Source organism: Macrobrachium nipponense, chromosome 25, assembly GCF_015104395.2.
Source record: "Macrobrachium nipponense isolate FS-2020 chromosome 25, ASM1510439v2, whole genome shotgun sequence".
NCBI lineage: Eukaryota > Metazoa > Arthropoda > Malacostraca > Decapoda > Palaemonidae > Macrobrachium > Macrobrachium nipponense.
The window spans coordinates 988,953-1,007,030 of record NC_087214.1 but is presented as its reverse complement, the minus strand read 5'-3'; the positions used below and the strand labels follow the sequence as shown (position 1 = coordinate 1,007,030).

The 18,078-nt window shown below is 35.2% G+C and overlaps 2 protein-coding genes and 1 pseudogene across 4 annotated transcripts in view; 1 reads left to right on the top strand and 2 right to left on the bottom strand.

The window, feature by feature from the left end:
* Positions 1–9,015, bottom strand: part of LOC135199252 (uncharacterized) — a 95,221-nt gene extending 86,206 nt beyond the window's left edge. The window contains exon 1 of one of the 2 annotated variants that reach the window (XM_064227137.1): positions 8,868–9,015. In XM_064227137.1, the coding sequence (XP_064083207.1) occupies positions 8,868–8,960 (93 nt within the window). In that variant the 5' untranslated portion in view covers positions 8,961–9,015. Of the gene's footprint in view, positions 1–8,753 lie in introns of both variants that reach the window. The other variant, XM_064227141.1, reaches the window with a different exon arrangement.
* On the top strand, positions 1,229–11,368 carry LOC135199251 (uncharacterized; annotated as a pseudogene).
* Positions 11,369–12,087: 719 nt separating this feature from the next.
* LOC135199120 (uncharacterized) lies at positions 12,088–16,810 on the bottom strand. 2 transcript variants are annotated; one of them, XM_064227040.1, is made up of 7 exons: positions 16,615–16,810; positions 16,225–16,356; positions 14,756–14,875; positions 13,209–13,318; positions 12,959–13,073; positions 12,507–12,650; positions 12,088–12,339 (listed from the first exon to the last, which is right to left on the bottom strand). In XM_064227040.1, exons 2-7 carry the CDS (start codon positions 16,310–16,312, stop codon positions 12,329–12,331), a joined length of 588 nt encoding a protein of 195 aa, XP_064083110.1. In that variant the 5' UTR covers positions 16,313–16,356; positions 16,615–16,810; the 3' UTR covers positions 12,088–12,328. The 2 variants fall into 2 exon arrangements, with proteins under 2 accessions (XP_064083110.1, XP_064083109.1); XM_064227039.1 differs by having other exon boundaries at positions 12,088–12,268; positions 16,615–16,802.
* Between the last annotated feature and the right edge of the window lie 1,268 nt (positions 16,811–18,078).

The following is an 18,078-nucleotide window of genomic DNA, read 5'->3' as shown; positions in this document are numbered from 1 at the left end:
GGGAATTGCGGTAGGACTAGACATAAAAACTAAAGAAGAAATTCGATGATACGCGAAATTCAGTGGTATATTGAAGTTATGATATTAAAAACGCAAATTATTTTATTCTTTTATTGATAAAGCGGGTATTTTTCTCCTCTCAGAACGTTATATGTTGATCTATTTAATTTTTACTGTCAGGTACAGAACTAAAAACATAGTGTGCTTGAACTGCGCTTCCAGCTGGAGGCACAACGGAATGTCGGGACAAAGTAAATCTGTATTGATCCGCTATAATTAAAACTAAGTTTTCATTTGCGTACCAAGGACAAGTAATGTGAATAAATATGTCACATTAGGCATTACTTTGCTGAATTGTAGCTAGACATTTACTTTGAATGAACAGACTATAAACCAACTATTCACAGCAGTGGTGGAAACAATTATAGGATATTTAGAAGGAAGTATAATGTACTAATATAGTGGTATTAGCCATTTGTTTGTATGTCAAACAGTGAAAATGGTTAATAATGCTACAAAGTTCTTTGTGTCCACAAACGCTAATGCACTGCTTTGTGTTTTTACATGGAAAATGGGTATAATAACCACTTCATTCGTTTGCATTCTCTCTAATGAAATCACGAGTGGTTAAATGGATTAAGCTTTTAATTCTATAAACAGCAACTTCGCTGTCACCAGTGGCTATTGAGTCGAAATGTTTAATGTCACGTTCTCCTTCTTGACTTTCTTCGACCAGTGAAATATTAACTGTTTATCCTTTGTTCAAGTATTGCTAGGTAATTTTGCATCTCAATCTTAAAACATTAATGGAGCTAACAGCTTCTTGAATGGTTATGTTTACGCTTTTAGTGCTGATAAGTGCATAAATATTCTATCTTAGATTGCCGGGTGCTGCTTTGGCTGGTTATCTAAGTCACGAATCTACTTTGGTATGATATCTAAACAGATATGCGATCTACAATTTCCAAGAAAGGCTTGTTGTGTCGCTTGTTATAACCATTTAACTACCTAATTTCCTAAGTAACAAGCTAGAGTGCTACCTAATGCCCAAAGTAATGCAAGTTGTGTCGTTTGTAACAATCTAGCTTGCTACCTAAAAACCTAATTAGTTAACTAGATTGATTGTTGTATAGTTTGTTAAAAAATAAACCAGTCCTTTACCATTTTTATATTTAGTAGGCTTCTATATTTCAGTTTAAATATTTCAGTCAGTAGCATAGCCCTGAAGATGCTCGCAAAGGAATTCTACAATGAAATTAATGACGAATCCAAGACTCTGGCATTTGTAAGAAGACATGGTCTTTTAGATGAAGAACAGTGTTTCACCATGTCATCGATGTAGTGGAGAGATGAAGGACACTCGGAAAAGACGGCGAAATGGCGAATTTATGCAAGACCACCGAGAAAGAAGGCCTGTTCGATGTTTTGTGACGTAAGAACGGGTAGTCCGAGTTGCTAGCACTGACTACGCTCCCAGACGAAAGAAATGTAAACAAACTCTCGCCAAAATCTATCATTTTTGGTCTGCCAGTTATTGATTTACTTATTTTCTCGTCTACACTAATTAGTGTACACCAAATGATACTTACTCAAAACACAAGTTATAAGATTAATATAAAGTGCTGAACCAAAACAATTTGTTTAGTTACAATAGTCTACCAAAGAATAAACAGCTGTGCATAGGTTTACATCACAAAAAAAAAAAGAAAAAAAAAGAAAATGGTTCTCTCTATTATATGTGAATGAATTTATTCTCTCTTACATACAGTCATTATTTGGTATTTAAATTTTCTAACTTTCTATTTGGCTACAATAGTTATTTTCTTGAACAACAATTACTCAATGAAACGTTAGTAGAAACCCATATTGTTACTTTCTCTGTTTTTCTGTACTATAACCTTTATTACTTATTGGGCAGCTTATCTATTATTTACCTTATGACATTTAAACATTTAAATTCATGATTGTCGACCAAATGTAAAATTTCTACATTTGCATCCTGAATAAAAAGGGAGTGATTTTTTCCAATAGTTAGTAAAGCTTGAACGATATATTCATTGGATATTTGTAAAACTGAATGAACATTTTGTTTCTCAAAGGTGTAGGGAGATAATGCTTTTAATGATAGTTTATATGAATGTTCATTGAGTAAACATCTATATCATGAAGTTTTTCAAAGGGCTGAATGGTGCATAATGAATTTCGTTTTCCAAATTATTGACATCAAATTGAGGTAACTTCATTGTTTTATTTATAGCTTTCTGGCCAAGCCAATTATTCCTGATATATTTTAACAATTTTACTGAAACACACGAAAAAGGGCATTTGTTACTCTGAAATGGGTGAGGATACACTTTAGACAGGTGTGGAATGCTGGGAAAATAGGAGATTGCTTTCCCAATGATAGCATTATGATGTCACAATGCAAAACACTGAAAAAATTATTTTTTCTAAGCCTATAATTACCTCCAGTGTGCAGTGCAGAACGTCAGCTTTTATGCTTTAATTGGGAATTTGTGCAACTTAACTTTACCTGTTCAACATAAAGTAAAATGCACCTGTTGCAGCTTCACTATAGCCAAAGGCTGAACCAACAATATTTTTGCCTTTATAATGAAAATGTGGTATTAAGTACGCGAGTTTCATCCACCATCAGTATCACTATTTTGTCATTGGGTAGTAATGATTTACACTTACTCTTAATGTACATAAGAAAATTTGAGTCCTTTTGTTATGATGCTGGGCAGACCTGTTTGAAAAAACTCTCTCCTGATGCTACAGTAACTTTGTGGGGAACAACTACAGGTATAACAAAAACAATATTACCAGCTCCGATGAATAATCAAATTTATTCAGTCATATAACTAGGGCTAAAATTATTGCCAAAATGAAATAATAGTTTTACAACAGCAATGTAATATATATTGCAGTGTTAGAAATACATTCAGCAGTATTAGCTCTCTGGAGTTATTGAATATCTGCTTAATATTTGTATCATGAACCTCTGTAGGTATCTCGAGATCTCCTAAGTGACGTACTTCACTGACATGAAAAATGCATGTACTGTCGGCCAAAAAACTCGTGGCAGAGTTTCATAATTTTTCGTTCACCTGCCTGATGCACGATTCATGCCTTATTTATCTATTTTTCTTTTCAAAGGTGGAAGAAATCATGCGTAATGACGTTAAAAACAGTCACTGATATCTTCAGAACATTATGTTATGTTATTGTGTAAAACTATTTTCCATATAGCAAAATTGACGTGAACGAAACGAAGTGATAAAAAACGTCATATCACAACCATAGATATTTATTACCAAATAGATAGGAGACACCTATCACTAGTAGTATCGCAGAAACATAAGTCCTTAAATTATAATTTCAATATTAAGTTGAAGGTAGTTGAACTATTCTATTTGTTAAATTTTACAGAAAACATTGGAATCTCACAAAATGCTATCAAATTTAAAAGAAGAAGAAAAAAAATATCTTAACAGTGTGATCCAGGCGACCTCAATCTATTGCTTTTGATGTTATGTGCACGGGAATCTAATGTCAATGTGTCACTTATCGGTCTAAGAAACATCCCTCGATGAGCGAGAGACAATTATTGCACTGCATCCGGTGCAAGTTCCTGTTGGAGAGATATCAAGAAAGTTTAATAAACCGGAGAGAATCATACATAGATGAATAAAATTGTTTAAAGAACGGCAAAATTTAGAACATGGGCCTAGAGGTGGAATACCTCGAAGCACCACATGAGAGCAAGACAATACAGTAGTGTAAATGTTGCTGAGCAACATTATTTGTGAACTTTGAATTCTAGTGCCTCGTCACGACATTGCTGAACCAGGAATCATAACTAGTTCTACGCTTATGACTGGAATCTACACTTGAGGTCTTTGATAGTTGTCTAATGAATAAGTCTAATGAATAAGCAAACTTATCTCTGATAGATGAGAGATTCAGTAGGCTTACTCTTTTTGTTTTGTTTTTTATCGGTGGCCAGCGAATACCAGGGATAGGGAGGGAAACTGTTTCAATGATGCATGCATTTTTTGCTTCAAAACCTAAAGAATACATTTTATTGGGAGATACTTTATTAACATCGGCCTAATCCTTCCATCACTCCTATACGCCACCTTCGCTCTCTTCTACATCTCAGGCGACTAGTTCCGACTTCCTCACTACGAACTCCATCTCGTGAAAGCATCACTAATGATAACGGTTATTTTAAAATTTCCCGCACCGACAACGGACGCCTTAAAATTCGTGTTTATAAAATATTTTCTGTTTAAAGAAACTTTATCTTTCATTCCACAAAATATGTGCATACACTCGTGTTACACCCGTAGCCGTCAAAGAGCAACCTTTTGATAAAGCATTTGTCAGGTCTTGAAAAAAAAAAAAAAAAAAAACATGAAATAGACTTAAAAGAGAACGTCACCTTTCATATTTCTTATCCTTTCAGCATATTATAATATGCTTATCGTAGTAAGTCTAGTAGGTATACATGTGAAACTAATTTGAATGAATTTCTATTTAGAAGAAATGAATAACTACAGAAAGATCAACCTAAGAAAGCTTTAAGGAAAGTAACCCTTTCTTGATGTATTCGTCAGTTTTGACTCCCACAGCTTTCCAAGGTATCCAAATGAAACAGGATGATATGCAAGGAATTCGATAGAAAATAAGACTGCATTATATTCGTTTGATTTTTTTATGATTGCTTTTTGACTTTGAATAGCTAGGTCTGAGTTAATTATGTTAAGCAATTATGAAATTATGAAAAGGATAAGAAGAAAGGCGAACATGGCTAATAAAACAAGAATAACGGGAATAGTCAAATAAAGAAGATTAATATATATGTATATTATATATATATAGATATATATATATATATATATATATATATATATATATATATAGTCGATTTAAATATTCATTAATATTATTACGTATCCGAGAGAGTATGCTGCTGAAAACAGACCTAGGCTAATCATGTGGGAAAATCAGAAGTCAAATTTAGGCCCACTAAATGTGTCATGCAAATTATTTTATTGATTAACGTACAAAATTAGTTTAACTAAACATCGTTTTCAAAGAATGTTAACGCCTTGATGTATTATTTATCGGCTGTAGGAGACGAAATGACAACACCCCAGTGCAGTACGATATGTTGAGTCAAGACTCGAGCGGCAGCAAAGCCAACTTCAAAATCTTCGGTATGCTGTCACGAAGCTAGAGTTGAGAATAAAATTAGAAATCGTGGACCATCGGTATATATTTTCCTTACTCTGCAAAATAATTATCTTTAATACGTTGAATAAGTCTACTTAGTTCTAATGTAATTTATTTCAAGTATAGCACCTTTGAAAGGAAATGTTATTTATTGTTAAGTGAATAATCTGGCACCTGCATATGGCAATATTTCTTTAACGAACAATGAATTAAGAAACTACGCCAATTCTTCGTTGGCCGTCTGTACTGTCGGCCAAAAAACTCGTGGCAGAGTTTCATAATTTTTCGTTCACCTGCCTGACGCACGATTCATGCCTTATTTATCTATTTTTCTTTTCAAAGATGGAAGAAATCATGTGTACTGACGTTAAAAACAGTCACTGATATCTTTAGAACATTATGTTATGTTATTGTGCAAAAACTATTTTCCATATAGCAAAATTGACGTGAACGAAACGAAGTGATAAAAAAACGTCAAATCACAACCATAGTTATGCATTACCAAATAGATAGGAGACACCTATCACTAGTAGTATCGCATAAACATAGTCCTTAAATTATCTTTTCAATATTAAGTTGAAGGTTGAACTATTCCATTTGTTAAATTTTACAGAAAACATTGGAATCTCACAAAATGCTATCAAATTTAAAAGAAAAAAAAAACGAAATCTTAACAGTGTGAACCAGGCGACCTCACTCTATTGCTTTTGATGTTACGTGCACGGGAATCTAATGTCAATGTGTCATTTATCGGTCTAAGAAACATCCCTCGATGAGCGAGAGAATTATTGCACTGCATTCGGTGCAAGTTCCTGTTGGAGAGATATCAAGAAAGCTTAATAAACCGGAGAGAATCATACATAGATGAATAAAATTGTTTAAAGAACGGCAAAATTTAGAACATGGGCCTAGAGGTGGAATACCTCGAAGCACCACATGAGAGCAAGACAATACAGTAGTGTAAATGTTGCTGAGCAACATTCATTTGTGAACTTTGAATTCTAGTACCTCGTCACGACATTGCTGAACCAGGAATCATAACTAGCTCTACGCTTATGACTGGTGTCTGATGAATACTTTAGATGGAGGAAGAGATTTTTAAATCTACACTTGAAGTCTTTGATAGTTGTCTAATGAATAAGCAAACTTATCTTTGATGGATGAGATTCAGTTAGGCTTACTCTTTTTGTTTTTGTTTTTTTATCGGTGGCCAGTGAATACCAGGGATAGGGAGGGAAACGGTTTCAATGATGCATGCATTTTTTTCTTCAAAACCTAAAGAATACATTTTATTGGGAGATACTTTATTAACATCGGCCTAATCCTTCCATCACTCCGATACGCCACCTCCGCTGTCTTCTACATCTCAGGCGACTAGATCTAGATCCGACTTCTCAGTTCTCACTACGAACTCCATCTCGTGAAAGCATCACTAATGATAACGGTTATTTTAAAATTCCCCGCACCGACAACGGACGCCTTAAAATGCTTGTTTATAAAATATTTTCTGTTCAAAGAAACTTTATCTTTCATTCCACAAAATATGTGCATACATTCGTGTTAACCACCCTGTAGCCGACAAAGAGCAATCCTTGATTAAAGCAGTAGGTTTTTCTTGGGGGGGGGGAAGAAGAAAAAAAAAAAAAAAAAAAAAAAAAAAAAAAAAAAAAAAAAAAAAAACATGAAATAGACTTAAACGAGAACGTCACCTTTCATATTTTTTATCCTTTCAGCATATTATAATATGCTTATGGTAGTAAGTCTAGTAGGTATACATGTGAAACTAATTTGAATGAATTTCTATTTAGAAGAAATGAATAACTACAGAAAGATCAACCTAAGAAATCTTTAAGGAAAGTAAGGCTTTCTTAATGTATTCGTCAGTTTTGACTCCCTCAGCTTTCCAAGGTATCCAAATGAAACAGGATGATATGCAAGGAATTCGATAAGAAATAAGACTGAATTATTCGTTTGATTTTTTATGATTGCTTTCTGACTTTGAATAGCTAGGTCTGTGTTAATTATGTTAAGCAATTATGAAAAGGATAAGAAGAAAGGCGAACATGGCTAATAAAACAAGAATAACGGGAATAGTCAAATAAAGCGATTTAATATATCTATATAGAATATATATATATATATATATATATATATATATATATATATATATATATATATATATATATATATATATATATATAATATATATAGATATATTATATTAATATATATATATATTTATATATATATATATATATATATATATATATATTATATATAGATATATAATATATTAATAATAAAAGTAATATAAAATAAAAATAATAAATAAATTATAATATATAATATCTATATTTAATTATTATATATATATATATATATATATAATATATATATATATATATTGTCCATTTAAATATTCATTAATATTACGTATCCGAGAAAGTATGCTGCTGAAAATAGACTTAGGCTAATCATGTGGGAAAATCAGAAGTCAAATTTAGGCCCACTAAAATGTGTTATGCAAATTATTTTATTGATCAAAGGACAAAATTAGTTTAACTAAACATCGTTTTCAAAGAATGTTAACGCCTTGATGTATTATTTATCGGCTGTAGGAGACGAAATGACAACACCCCAGTGCAGTATGATATGTTGACAGCAAAGCCAACTTCAAAATCTTCGGTATTCTGTCACGAAGCTAGAGTTGAGAATAAAATTAGAAATCATGGACCCATCGGTATATATTTTCCTTACTTTGCAAAATAATTATCTTTAATATGTTGAATAAGTCTACTCAGTTCCTTTGAAAGGAAATGTTATTTATTGTTAAGTAAATAATCTGGCACCTGCATATGGCAATATTTCCATAACAAACAATGTATTAGGAAACTACACCAATTCTTCGTTGGCCGTCTGTACTGTACAGTTAGGATTAACTGTAGGTAGGGCATTGTGGCATAAGTATGGCATTTCATTAATCTGTACTGAAGTTTTACCTGTGGAAGAAGAATGATGGTCTTTTACTATTTTTACGTGTATATATGAGCACTGAAACCTAGTAATGCAATGAGGACAGGTTAGGTTAGGTTAGTGAAATTTCTAATATAGGCTCCTGTTTTAAACCTGTAACCCTTAGAATACTATGCCAGTCTACTTTTTTTCACCCTAACCCATCTAGGCCCAAAAGGTTTGTCCCATGCCTTTGACTATTGTCAATGGAAACTTGCCATCTCCCCACCACTAGCTAGGCTACACTGGGAGTTCTTTAACTTAGGCTAGCCTGTACATATTCAACTCTGTTAAGCATTGGTTGACATGAATTCCTTCTAAAATTCAATGTAGGCTAAACCAGTCTTTCTTTATATTTTACCTGACCGTGTTGCTCACAACTCCTGCCTAGAATGCAGACTGTATTTATATTGCAGTCGAAGCAGTCGAAAGTCATTCAGAGAAAATTCAAATAAGTAATACCTGTTGTAGTGAACTTATTGCCGAGTTTATCTGCTTACCTCAGTAAGTTCGTCCAAAAAAGGTCACTAGATGTACCCATGGCTTGCTGCCTCATGATGCCATATAATTTTATGTTCCAGTTCATAAATAAAACAATGGAACCACGAAAATACCTCGTGTCCAAGTGATGTAAGGGAAGGAGGAGAGTCGGAAGTGAGTCGCCAGTCACTCGCGTCGGAGAGTCGGACTACCAGGGTCGACGTCATCACGTCATGACGTCACATCGAACAGGCCTTCTATCTCGGTGGTCTTGATTTATGCCCGCCGTTCTTCATTGCAGAAACCGTGGATGTTAAACTTTTCGTTCCGTTCGCAAAGGCAATGCAGTTTTTCACTTCACAGATTTGAATAACAAAGTAAATTGCAAGCTTTCTCTTTGCCAAATTTTAGAACTTATGTTTTATTTTATAGAAGATCTCTCTTACCATCAGGTTCAAGGTTTAGCTAACTGGTAGAGGTACTGAAGCAATATGTGATTGGTTTAACATGTGCCGCGAAGTGTGCACAGTGATTGTTTCAGTCCAGAATCGCGTTCAAATGATAGGTACTGAAGAAGAACCCGTACAAATCGATGAAGCACGCTTTGCAGGAAGGCGAAAATACAATAGAGGTCGAATGTTGCAAGGTGACCATGGAGCTCCCAATTCAACTGACAGTGACGCTGAAGTGAACAATAACCGCAACCATGGAAGACGTATAGACGGTCCGTCCGGACTACCGATATTTTTACGTTCAAAGAAGAGACCGTGAGACGCTTCAAAAATCATTCAGAGAGAAGTCGCTGAAGCAGTGTTGCCAAAGCGCGGAGAAACGACCAAAAGTGCGGAGAAGATTCGAGTGGGAGTCATTGAATGCAGAGCTGAGGTCTGCACTCCTCACGTATGCGGCGCTGTAGGTCCGCATATAGATCTATGCTTTTAAAACTGTTTTTCATTAATAAAAACTGATTTAAATTATATAATATTTTTGAAAATACTAATATTTTTGAAAAATGAACCATTCTCACTAGTCTCGAGTGTTCACGCGCCAATATCAGTTAAGAACCGGTTTTGACAACAGCAGATGACGTAACCCAAACGTGATGTCTTGCAATGGATTCATTCTTTAGGTCCAGCAATATTCAATTTGCCTTTGTAATTATATATATATATATATATATATATATATATATATATATATATATAGGCTAGTAAAATTTGGTTAATTTGTGAATTAATCTTAGGGTGAAGGCTGACTTACATTATTGTAAACTTAGTCATGTTTAATGAGTTTTTTTTTTTTTTTAACAAATGCAAATATGTATTAGTTGAAGTGATTCAACTGATTATAACCGAATAAGCTTCGATTCAGTATGCTAGGAAGTGGTGTATTATAATCGTGGATTTTCTTTATAATGTAGCTTATTGATAAAAAAGGACCAATTATAATGTGCTCTTTTTCCAATTTTTTGAAACAGCCTTGAATAGGGCATTCGTTTGGCTTAGGATTGCCACATGTATACCATAAATCATGCATAATATGCTGTCCATTCTCTTGGGGAAATATCTCATTTCAAACTATCCGTATCATAAAAGGTGGCATATAGACCTACATGTTTCATATCGTTTTTGTCAGTTTACAATGCTTATGACATTGATTTTAAGCCTAGACCTATACATATTAGATTGTTTATTATCATTATTACTTCACCAAACGTTTTGATTTAACATACAGACTTATGAATATCGAAGGATTTACGGAGCTTGTCATTTTACTTTGTGGGGAACGCAAAGGACTGAGTGAAAAGCAACCGTTTTTAGTAAAGAAATACATTTCAGTGCAGTTTTTTGTAACTTCCTACTTTTTGCGGAAAACTTTATGAAAATATTTACTTGCCCGTGTTCACTTTGTAGCCTAATTTACGCATCAAATCATATATAACAATCATAACTATAAAACAGTAATATAGATATATATATATATATATATATATATATATATATATATAGAATGTAATAAATCAGCTTCAAGACTGAACACTGTCCGCGTATCTCGTTCGATTCTAAATTTGACTCTCATTAAAGTTACGTAATGTTTCAAAAGATATGAAGCAACTGAATTTCGGAAAGGGGAAAATCTAACTATAAAAAGGTTTAATTAGTAAACCCAACTCATATACTGGTAAAGATACGGTTAATATAATATAACCAGGGTACGTGACTATTTCATCTAGTTAGTGTAGCAAAATAACATTGCTTGGCAATTAATACTACACCTCCCCCGGTGCGGAGCTAGTTTCTCGGTGACGTGCGGACTTCGCGGCAACCCTGCGCTGAAGATTCAATAATTCATTCTGACGAATGCCGGCGTACTCTAATTTAAACCAGCTCAATTTCCGTCATTTTACCGTAAACCATCAGCAGAATTACGTCGATCCTAAAACACTGGAGCACATACACAAGCCATTGAAAGATCTTGGCTTGATGCAAAGGTTCGTATACTGAAAAAAATGAGAGGCTGCAATCAAAGAACTTTTCAATCTCACCTTGACTACTGGTGTTGGCGGATGCTGAGAAAAGAAGCTCCTGGCCTCTTTTTGGCATTTTTAGCCGATGTGCGTGCTGTGTATCGCTAGAATATTTTTCATATTTTGATATTTTTGTATAATGTAGATTTTAGTCTAAAATGAAAATAAAATCCATTTTTTTTTAAATTCTTCATTTTAGCTAGTTCTCTATGATATTTTGTATACTATAATGTAAACATTAGACTAAAATTTAAATAAACGGATTTTTATATTTCAATTTTATTTTTCTTTGTGTGATATATTTAAAATATAATTTTAAAAAATATAAACATCCGTTTTATTCAGACAAAACTGAAGGTGAATAATTGATTTTGTACGTTGTAGATATTTTGACCGTAAATAACAAGCCAAAATTGAATTTGTACGTTGTAGATATTTTGACCGTAGATAACAAGCGTTTTTCATTGGTTTAACAAAACAAACTTATACGAAGTTTGATTTTGAGTACTACAAAAGAGTAGTTTTATTTCTACAGAGTACAGTACGAATTATTAAAAAAGAATATCGTGCACTGGTCATGAAGCAATGACATGTAAAAACATTGAAAGGTTATGAAAAACATCACAAATTCTGTTTATGTTTATTTCGAATTTTGCTCTGCTGTCCAGCTGGGAAGTCAACCAAATGAATGAAAAACGTGTTTAAAATGCTATAACATCAAATTCAATGGTACTGGATATCACAACCAAATATGAAAAATGGGAAAATATCTACACATTTGAAGAAGAAGAACGTTGCCTGGGAAAGCTATTTTTTATAGATAGCTCATGAGAGAATACTCAGAATAGTGCAGTGTGCCCGCAACTGTGTTCGTTGAGTGATGGCTTATTGAATTGCTGCTTGTTTTGGAATTTTATTGGCAGATTGCCTTCCAGTAATTGCGCTGAGAATTGACCTGCATTTGACTCCCTGTGACAGCTGCTGGTTGTGCCTTCAACCAACACTTCGCTGTAATTTGCAGAATAGAAACACGCCATCAGAACAAAGCAAAACAATCAACTATATGATTCACACGAGATCTGAAAATGTTAGAACTAAGCTGAAACTGCGAGATTGTGAGCTTATTATTTCAGTTATTCTAGGATTTAGAGATGCTAAAATCTACTTATCAAAATGCTTTCAAAATCACGATTAATTATTAGTGAAACGGAATGCAGTCGCCACAAGTTTAGTTATATATACTTACTCAGAGCTCCATCACAGGCAACTTCCGCGCACTTGTTGACATAGCAGTGTCTAAGGGCTTCGTGGTAGGAATCGGTAAGGCCTTGGTAAGCAGCTACGTCGTTACCAGGTATATCTGTGTCTTTGTAGAACTTCAGCCTGCATTCTGAAAGCAGAAAAATTTTCATCACTAGACTATATTTCTTGTAAGCTGTGGGTTGCTTGGCAACTCAGTTTTGTTGGTTCTTGACAACTTCTCGTGAGTTGTGAGCAAATTGTCTGAGCAGGCAGAGAAGTACTTCACAGCGTAGGGGGTAGCGCCTTCGGTGTGTTTCATGGCCAGCGTGTGATCTTTGGCCTAAATTCTATATTTTATTCTGATCTAGAATTTGTAGTACACGCTGTTCAGTAACAAATACGAGAGAGGGTCCTACACGGTATTATTATTATTAGTAGTAGTAGCAGTAGTTTTACCTTTCTGGAGTTGGTCCAAGAAGTATGAATGACCACTGCAGGTGTATCCCTCAGCGTCCTGCGTGCCTTGATTATTTGGGACATCGTAAGGTATCACAGCACTCCCAGGAGGACACTGGAACGAGAATGATGAAAAATAACTTGGTTAAAAAAAGAAAAAACATGATTGCCAATTGGCTGCCTCTTAAAAAAAAAAAACTACTACACGCGCCATTTCCTCGTCTAAACGTATGTCATCTGTACCGCTTACCAGCTTCGGTGCTGCGTTGGTGTAGACTTTCCATCCGATTTGCGCCACCATTGAAGCTGTTCCATTGAAAATGGGAGAAGTGTTGAGTAGCTCGCATGTTCTCGCAGGACCTGGAAATAAAGGGAATCTCAGGATACTTATACTTTTTGCTACGGATAAAATCACGGTTCTGAACAGCTCTTCAGATACCTTCAACGCTGCTTCTCTGCTGTTGTTTTTGTTTTTTTAATTGAATTAAGTATTGAATTTAGGCCAAAGGCCAAGCACTGGGATCTATCAGTTCATTCAGCGCTGAAACGGAAATTGACAGTGAAAGGTGTGAAAGGTGTAACAGAAGGAAAGCCTCAAAGTAGTTGCACTATGAATCAATTGCTAAGAGAGGGTGAAAAGTAAGATGGAAGAAAGAGAATACGAAAGGAAGCATACAGTAAACGGAACGAAAGGGGTTGCAGCTAAGGGCCGAAGGCATGCTGCAAAGAACCTTAAGCAATACATACAGTGTACCCCTCCCCCACCCCACCCCTTCCACGGGGTTTTCTAATTTTGTGGCTCATCATCATCATGGCTATCACTCGATTCGAGTATGAATGCTCTGGGATGTCGTTATTGATGGGTTCTTATGTGGGTAATGAGACCAATTCTCCAGCCACATAATTTTGTGGCTAATGGAAAGGATACCCTTATGCTCTTAACTAGCTACTGCAGAAGGGAAGAAGAAGAAGAGGAAAGAAAACCTGTTAGTCGTAACGCCCGAACGACGGATGGTATAAGGAATGAAAATTAAAAGGAAAGAAGGAATAAGAAATAAGTGCCAGAATTCTGCTGTGGAGTTAAAAGGAGGAATAATCACTAGACCTAGTATTTTAAGGTTCGCCAATAGCCAATACTTGCACAGTACAGGGCTCCCTGTGAAGAAGTTAGGACTTAGGACTGGCTTCTGATCAGTGGCAAGGCAGACGAACCCGTGACTCTACAGAAGACATTGATGCCAACATGAGGCTGAAAGAGCAATTTGGAACAAGTGAAAAATGCCCTCGAAGTTTCATCGGCGCAATCGAGTTTTCAGTACAATTGAATTGACCGGTAGCGTTTCAGTCGCTCACCAGATACGGTGGAGTGAGGGTGCGTCCTGTGCCTCTGGAAAGTGCTGCCAGGTACACGATCCATGGCTAACTTTAACCTTAAATAGAAAATAAAAACCACTGAGGCTAGAGAGTTGCCATTTCGTGTACTTGATGATTGGAGGGTGGATGATCAACATACCAATTTGTAGTGAGTCAAAGATCTCTATCTGTAGTGAGTCTGATATTTCTATTTGTAGTGTGTTATTATTATTATTATTATTATTATTATTATTATTATTATTATTCAGTATATGAACCCTATCCATATGGAACAAGCCCACCAAAGGGGCCACTGACTTGAAATTCTTAAGCTTCCAAAGAATATCATTATGGTGTTTTCATTAGGAAGAATAACAGGAAGTAATTGGATCACCTGACCAGAGGATTGTAGGGGAGCTGAACAGTTTAATAAGAAGTAATTACCCCCATGGTTGAATGAGTAGCAACCGGTCCTCTTGCTGCATTCTCCCGCGCAAAGAATGACTGACAGGTAATCGAAGGTTGCCATAACTGAGCCACTCTGCGCAAAACGCTTATCAGATCCTGAAATAACGAGAGAAAGTGTTTAACTACAATAGAGGAGTAAGCCTACAAACTGCTTTGTTGTTGTTGTTGTTCTTGTTGGGGGTAGGAAAGCCCTATGGTTGAGCCTATAAAGGTTCAAAAAAGGTGTTTTGCATTGAGTTTAAGATACAGGAATTTTAGGATGGGATAGTTATGATTTATTTATTAGAATGATAGTGTAAAAAATAAATAATGTGCATGTTAAACAGTACAGAACAATTATTTCTAATAAAATGTATCGTATTTATTTAAATTTCTGTTGGTGAAGCAACCTGCTATTTGACCGTAGATTTTAGCACACACCTTGAGTAAACTGGAGGTTGGATCGCACTTTGTTAAAACCTTTTCCTATGCTTTGTTTCAGTGTCCACTCTCTCACTTTTGGTAATTTTTTGTTTTATTTTTTTTACAGATAACTAAAGATACTGAGTAATAATGATAAAATCCATGGTCAAATAGTGCGTTGTTTCACCAACGAAAATTAAAATAAATATGCTACATTATATTGAAAATAATTGTTCTGTACTGGAAGAACATCAGAAAATCTCTCACTATAACAGAACAAGATTTTTTTTCAGTTCTTTGTTCCAGTGTATTTTTTTTCACTTTTGTTACGGTCAGTAATCAAGTTATTTTTTCACATAAAGACACTATACAAATGATTAAGGGGATACTTATGGTGCTGAAACTACAATAGAAAATGTTGTTTCAGTCCAACAGAACACGAAATATTCTCATTTTTATCCAATTCTTTGTGCTATTAATAATCAAGTTACTGATTCGCCTTACAAAAGACAAGAGCGCTGGAAGTGAGAAAATCATTAACAGAATAAAATATATGATTTAGGCCATGCGCTGGGATCTGTGAGGTCATTCTTCATTACTTTATCTTTTTCTCGGTCTCCATAAATTCAGTGACAGATCTGGTATGAGATCTGTCGATTCCTATGGCAAAGGAAACGACCTCTTACTGGCTGGAAAATTCCCTAGACTCATTTCGTAAATGCTTTGTTGTACGAGAGAGAGAGAGAGAAGAGATAGTGGTTTGGTAAGAATTTAAAATGAAATTGAGCAGGCTGGATGCCAAAAAAGAAACCAAAAATCTGAAATGTATGTCACAGCTTTACAAAGGGAAAATTCCCTAGTCTCATGTCGAAGATGCTTCACTGAGAGAGAGAGAGAAGAGAAAGAGAGAGAGAGGATATGGTAAGATTAACAAAATCTAAGTGAACTGAATGGCAAAAATAATAATAATAATCAATCCAAATGGAATTCATAGCTTTAGGAAGACCAAAACTGTCAAAGCACCGAGTATTAACTAAACATACCTCTAAGCATCCAGACACGATAGTCACCATCCGTCTGGGAACTGGCACAGAGGAGCAGTAAACAGCCCCAAATCTGCAATGTCCTCATGCTTGTTTTCAGGTTTCCTTCAGTCCTCAGGAAAGATTCAACTCCTGCAATGCAAAAAGAACATTTAGACAAGATCTTTGGGAAACTGAATGTTGAAAAGACCTGGTTCTTTTATGTAGTACTAAGTGGTACTACTATTACTACTAATAACGTTTTGAAATGGCAACAAAATCAGAAGATATTTCAAATGTCTGTAGTACGAATGGCAAAACATTCATCCCTTTAGTCGTAGAACAAACTACATGAATGTCTTAATCGAAAACTGTTTTGAATTGTGGAACAAAACCAGTCGAATGGCTTACAAGGTTTCCAAAGTCAACTGGACAAAAGGAATAGAAAGCTCACACTGAGAGACCACTCTCTCCAATGGCAGAACCAACCACTTGGGAATGCATTTAAACAAGGCCATGGATCAATATCCAACACAAACACGCAAATAGAATAAAGAAATGGACAAAGTGCCTCTCATTCGTCTTGTTTTTCTTGACTCAGGAGACCAGTAACGCTAGACAATTAAATTCATATTGGAAAAGAAAAAAAGACTTTATTCACGTAAACAAAAGAGGAGAGACAGATTGTCATTACGACAAAAGGCTTTCAAGTAAGTCACGTTTTTCCCATTTGGTTTTATGAAATTTAAACCGTCAAGCCAGGCACTGGGGCACTTAGGGGTACTAACTCATTCTAGCATACTAAATCAATGCAGTAGAGAGAGAGAGAGAGAGAAATTTAACCAGTGAATGCTGACGAGATTCAGCTGTTCAAACGCCTTAATTCATATCACTTGCATTGCTGAAACTGACACCGGATGAGAGAAATTAAGATCATTCATTAGCGCAAAGCTGTAGAAGAACCATTTCAGTCAGTTAGTGAGAACGTCAATAAATTTATTACATAGTTAACCCCTTGACATCATAATCAGTTTATATCAAGTACTACACTAAAATTGGGGGGTTATTATAAACCATATAGCTTGGATCTAATCTGATAATTGGTGGTGGTGGGGGAGCGGGGACGGTAGCGTACTTCCAGGAATCGACGTTTTGAAACCGTCTTCTGTAATTGCGATATAATTTCAGGAATAAAAAAACTCATAATCATCCTAAGATCATAGCCATTAGCACTTTTCGGCCTGCAAGAAATCAACCAAATACATCTACTTAGGCCTAATGTTGGTTCATCATTAACGAATTGTTCACTCGAAAACTTACTCTTGAATTGACCTTAGACGGTCCACTCTTGCCATATCCCAAGGATCATATCCTTCAAGTTATTTACTCTCCTCAGCTTCCTGTCGCTTTGGTAGTACCACTATTTGACACATCATTACGACGAAGCGTAAATGTGAGATAAAGCATTGGTCCTAAGTATTCGTAAGGAGATAGTATGGGTGTTCTCGGGACAACAGCTGTGACACTGCCATTTCGGCGGCCCCATTTCCGCTGATAACGCAAGACGCATCCACATCCCTTTTTAGTAAGATTGTTTTGAGCGTCACTTTTGTGGTTTTAAAAGTACTATATAGCTATTTGTCTTTTGAAGTAACTTCATTGGCCTGAGGTATTGAACACTATTTTAATTTCTGGTCATATTTCTTCCTTGTTCTTGTGAGTATTCACGTACTATTTACATTTTATTAAGGAAAACCAAAATGTCAGTTTATCTTGTTTGAGAAAATTGCTGATCGTATCTTCAGATCTGTAGATATGACCAATACATTGCATGAGTCAAGTGAAATATATATATATATATATATATATATATAT